Source organism: Exserohilum turcica, assembly GCF_000359705.1.
Source record: "Exserohilum turcica Et28A unplaced genomic scaffold SETTUscaffold_33, whole genome shotgun sequence".
NCBI lineage: Eukaryota > Fungi > Ascomycota > Dothideomycetes > Pleosporales > Pleosporaceae > Exserohilum > Exserohilum turcicum.
Window position 1 is genome coordinate 38285 of NW_007360170.1, and position 1872 is coordinate 40156.

The 1872-nt window shown below is 45.2% G+C and overlaps 1 protein-coding gene across 1 annotated transcript; it reads left to right on the forward strand.

The window, feature by feature from the left end:
• Positions 1 to 188: 188 nt before the first annotated feature.
• On the forward strand, positions 189 to 513 carry SETTUDRAFT_29294 (uncharacterized protein; the record flags this gene model as incomplete). Its single annotated transcript, XM_008029732.1, has 2 exons — positions 189 to 210; positions 380 to 513. 2 exons carry the CDS (start codon positions 189 to 191, stop codon positions 511 to 513), a joined length of 156 nt encoding a protein of 51 aa, XP_008027923.1.
• Between the last annotated feature and the right edge of the window lie 1359 nt (positions 514 to 1872).

Below are 1872 nucleotides of genomic sequence, written 5' to 3' on the forward strand. Positions count from 1 at the left end.
TTGGGCGAATATTTAAGGGATGCCCTGCGTACCCCAACACAGCTGCCCCACGACATTTTTTTATCGTTATTAAAAACTATGTTATACAAAGTTAACTTAAAAGCGCATGCACAACCCGCTACTAGAGTTTTACTATGTGCAGCTAGAGTTTGTTGTTATTAGGGTTGCGTTCTTAGGGTTGCGCGACAATGGAGAACCCCACATGGAACAGTTGAGCGCCTATTAAGCAGCACGACAGCAGCAACGCACGCGCCATAGACGTGCAGCACTGGCCAAAGATCGTTACGAAGGAGAATTGCGACGATGTATTTTGCTTTCTTAGGCAATATAAAGTGCTTGTGTGCAGGCAGCACTACACAGGCGTCTTGAATCTTAACAGGCATCTACAAGAACAGCACAAGACGCCCGTACAACAGCGACAAGAGGTTGTTCAATATTTCAATCAATTTTCCACAGCAGAGCCGAGCACAATTCAACTTCCCAGGCAGCCAGCGAAAGCAATACAAGAGCTAGGGGCGCCGTTAGATAGTCTTAGGTGTACAGCATGTAGTTACATTACTATAAGCAGCGACGAAATGCGGAAGCACTGTAAAAAAACACACGAGCTTCCATGGATTGGTGACAAGAGTAGTCTATTTACTTTAGTTAAAGTTTAGACGTTTTTTAACAGTGGAGGGCTGCGCAAATATTTTGTCGTTGATGTGGATGCTAAGATTGGTCGCAGAAGTGGGCAGCAACAAAGCGTTAATAAGCAACAACTTAATAACTACAAACAAGTCTAAAAGCAACTTGAAGACGCAGAACAAGTCGTAGGAGAGACAGCAAAGACTGATAAGACGCTCTGGTTTAAGCGCACGCAATGGCTAGAGCATTTTAAGGACCGCAATCTAGTGCATCTAGCACATCAAGTCTAGCTACCTAACCAATATGAGGCGCGGGTTATCCCATAACCCGCGCCGAAACAGGCTTAGCGTTAGGGTTTCTGCCCGTATCGGGCCATTTTGATCCCCCAAACCCGCGTTGTTTTGACACCCATAAGCCGCACTATTTAGGCTTAGCGTTAGGGTTGACTTAACCCCAAGTACACCCCAATATAGGCCCCAGAGGGTGTTATAGCATATATAGTGACTAAGAAAGTCTTTTGCAGTCTCCCTAATAGTAGTGCGAAACTCGCAGCGTTGTATATACAAGTGTATGGGGTAGTCGCTGCATCTAGGGTTAGGGTTAGGGCTTAACCCTAAGCTAACCCCTAAGTTTAGGGTTACTAAGAAAGTCTCAACAGCATCGCGACACAACAGAACAACGCCCAATGGGGGTATCTTGGAAAGTTTTCTAGATGCCCCCCAGGTATCTCTCTTTTCTATCTTCTACTAGTTGTTGCGTGAGATTCAGACAAGGGCTTGACCCCAGCAACGCTGTTGCTAAGAGAACCGGGGTAACGTCGGACTACTAGTTGCATTAGCACAACAACAAATATACAAAGTAGCGAATTTACTTATACTACTATACTCATAACACTTATATCTAACATTTCGTTTAGTTGCGTATACTTTGTCTATTTATCTAGCGAGACTTGACTACAAACGCAAGCGTCTTATGGAGCTACCCATCTGGGACAGTCGCGTGCCCGCAGAGAGCAGCAGCAGCAGCAGTCCCCATACATACGATAAATTGCTAGAAATCTCACTAGACAACTACGACGATATTCTCTGCTTTCTAGCTAATTTTGGTGTGCTAGTTTGCAAGCAGCACGGCAGCGGGGTTATTAATCTTGACAAGCATCTATTACAACAGCACGCAACGCCCGCAAAAGTGCGCAAAGAGATTGTTCAACGCTTTGCGCACTGCGAGAGGATAGAGCCGAAGAATATT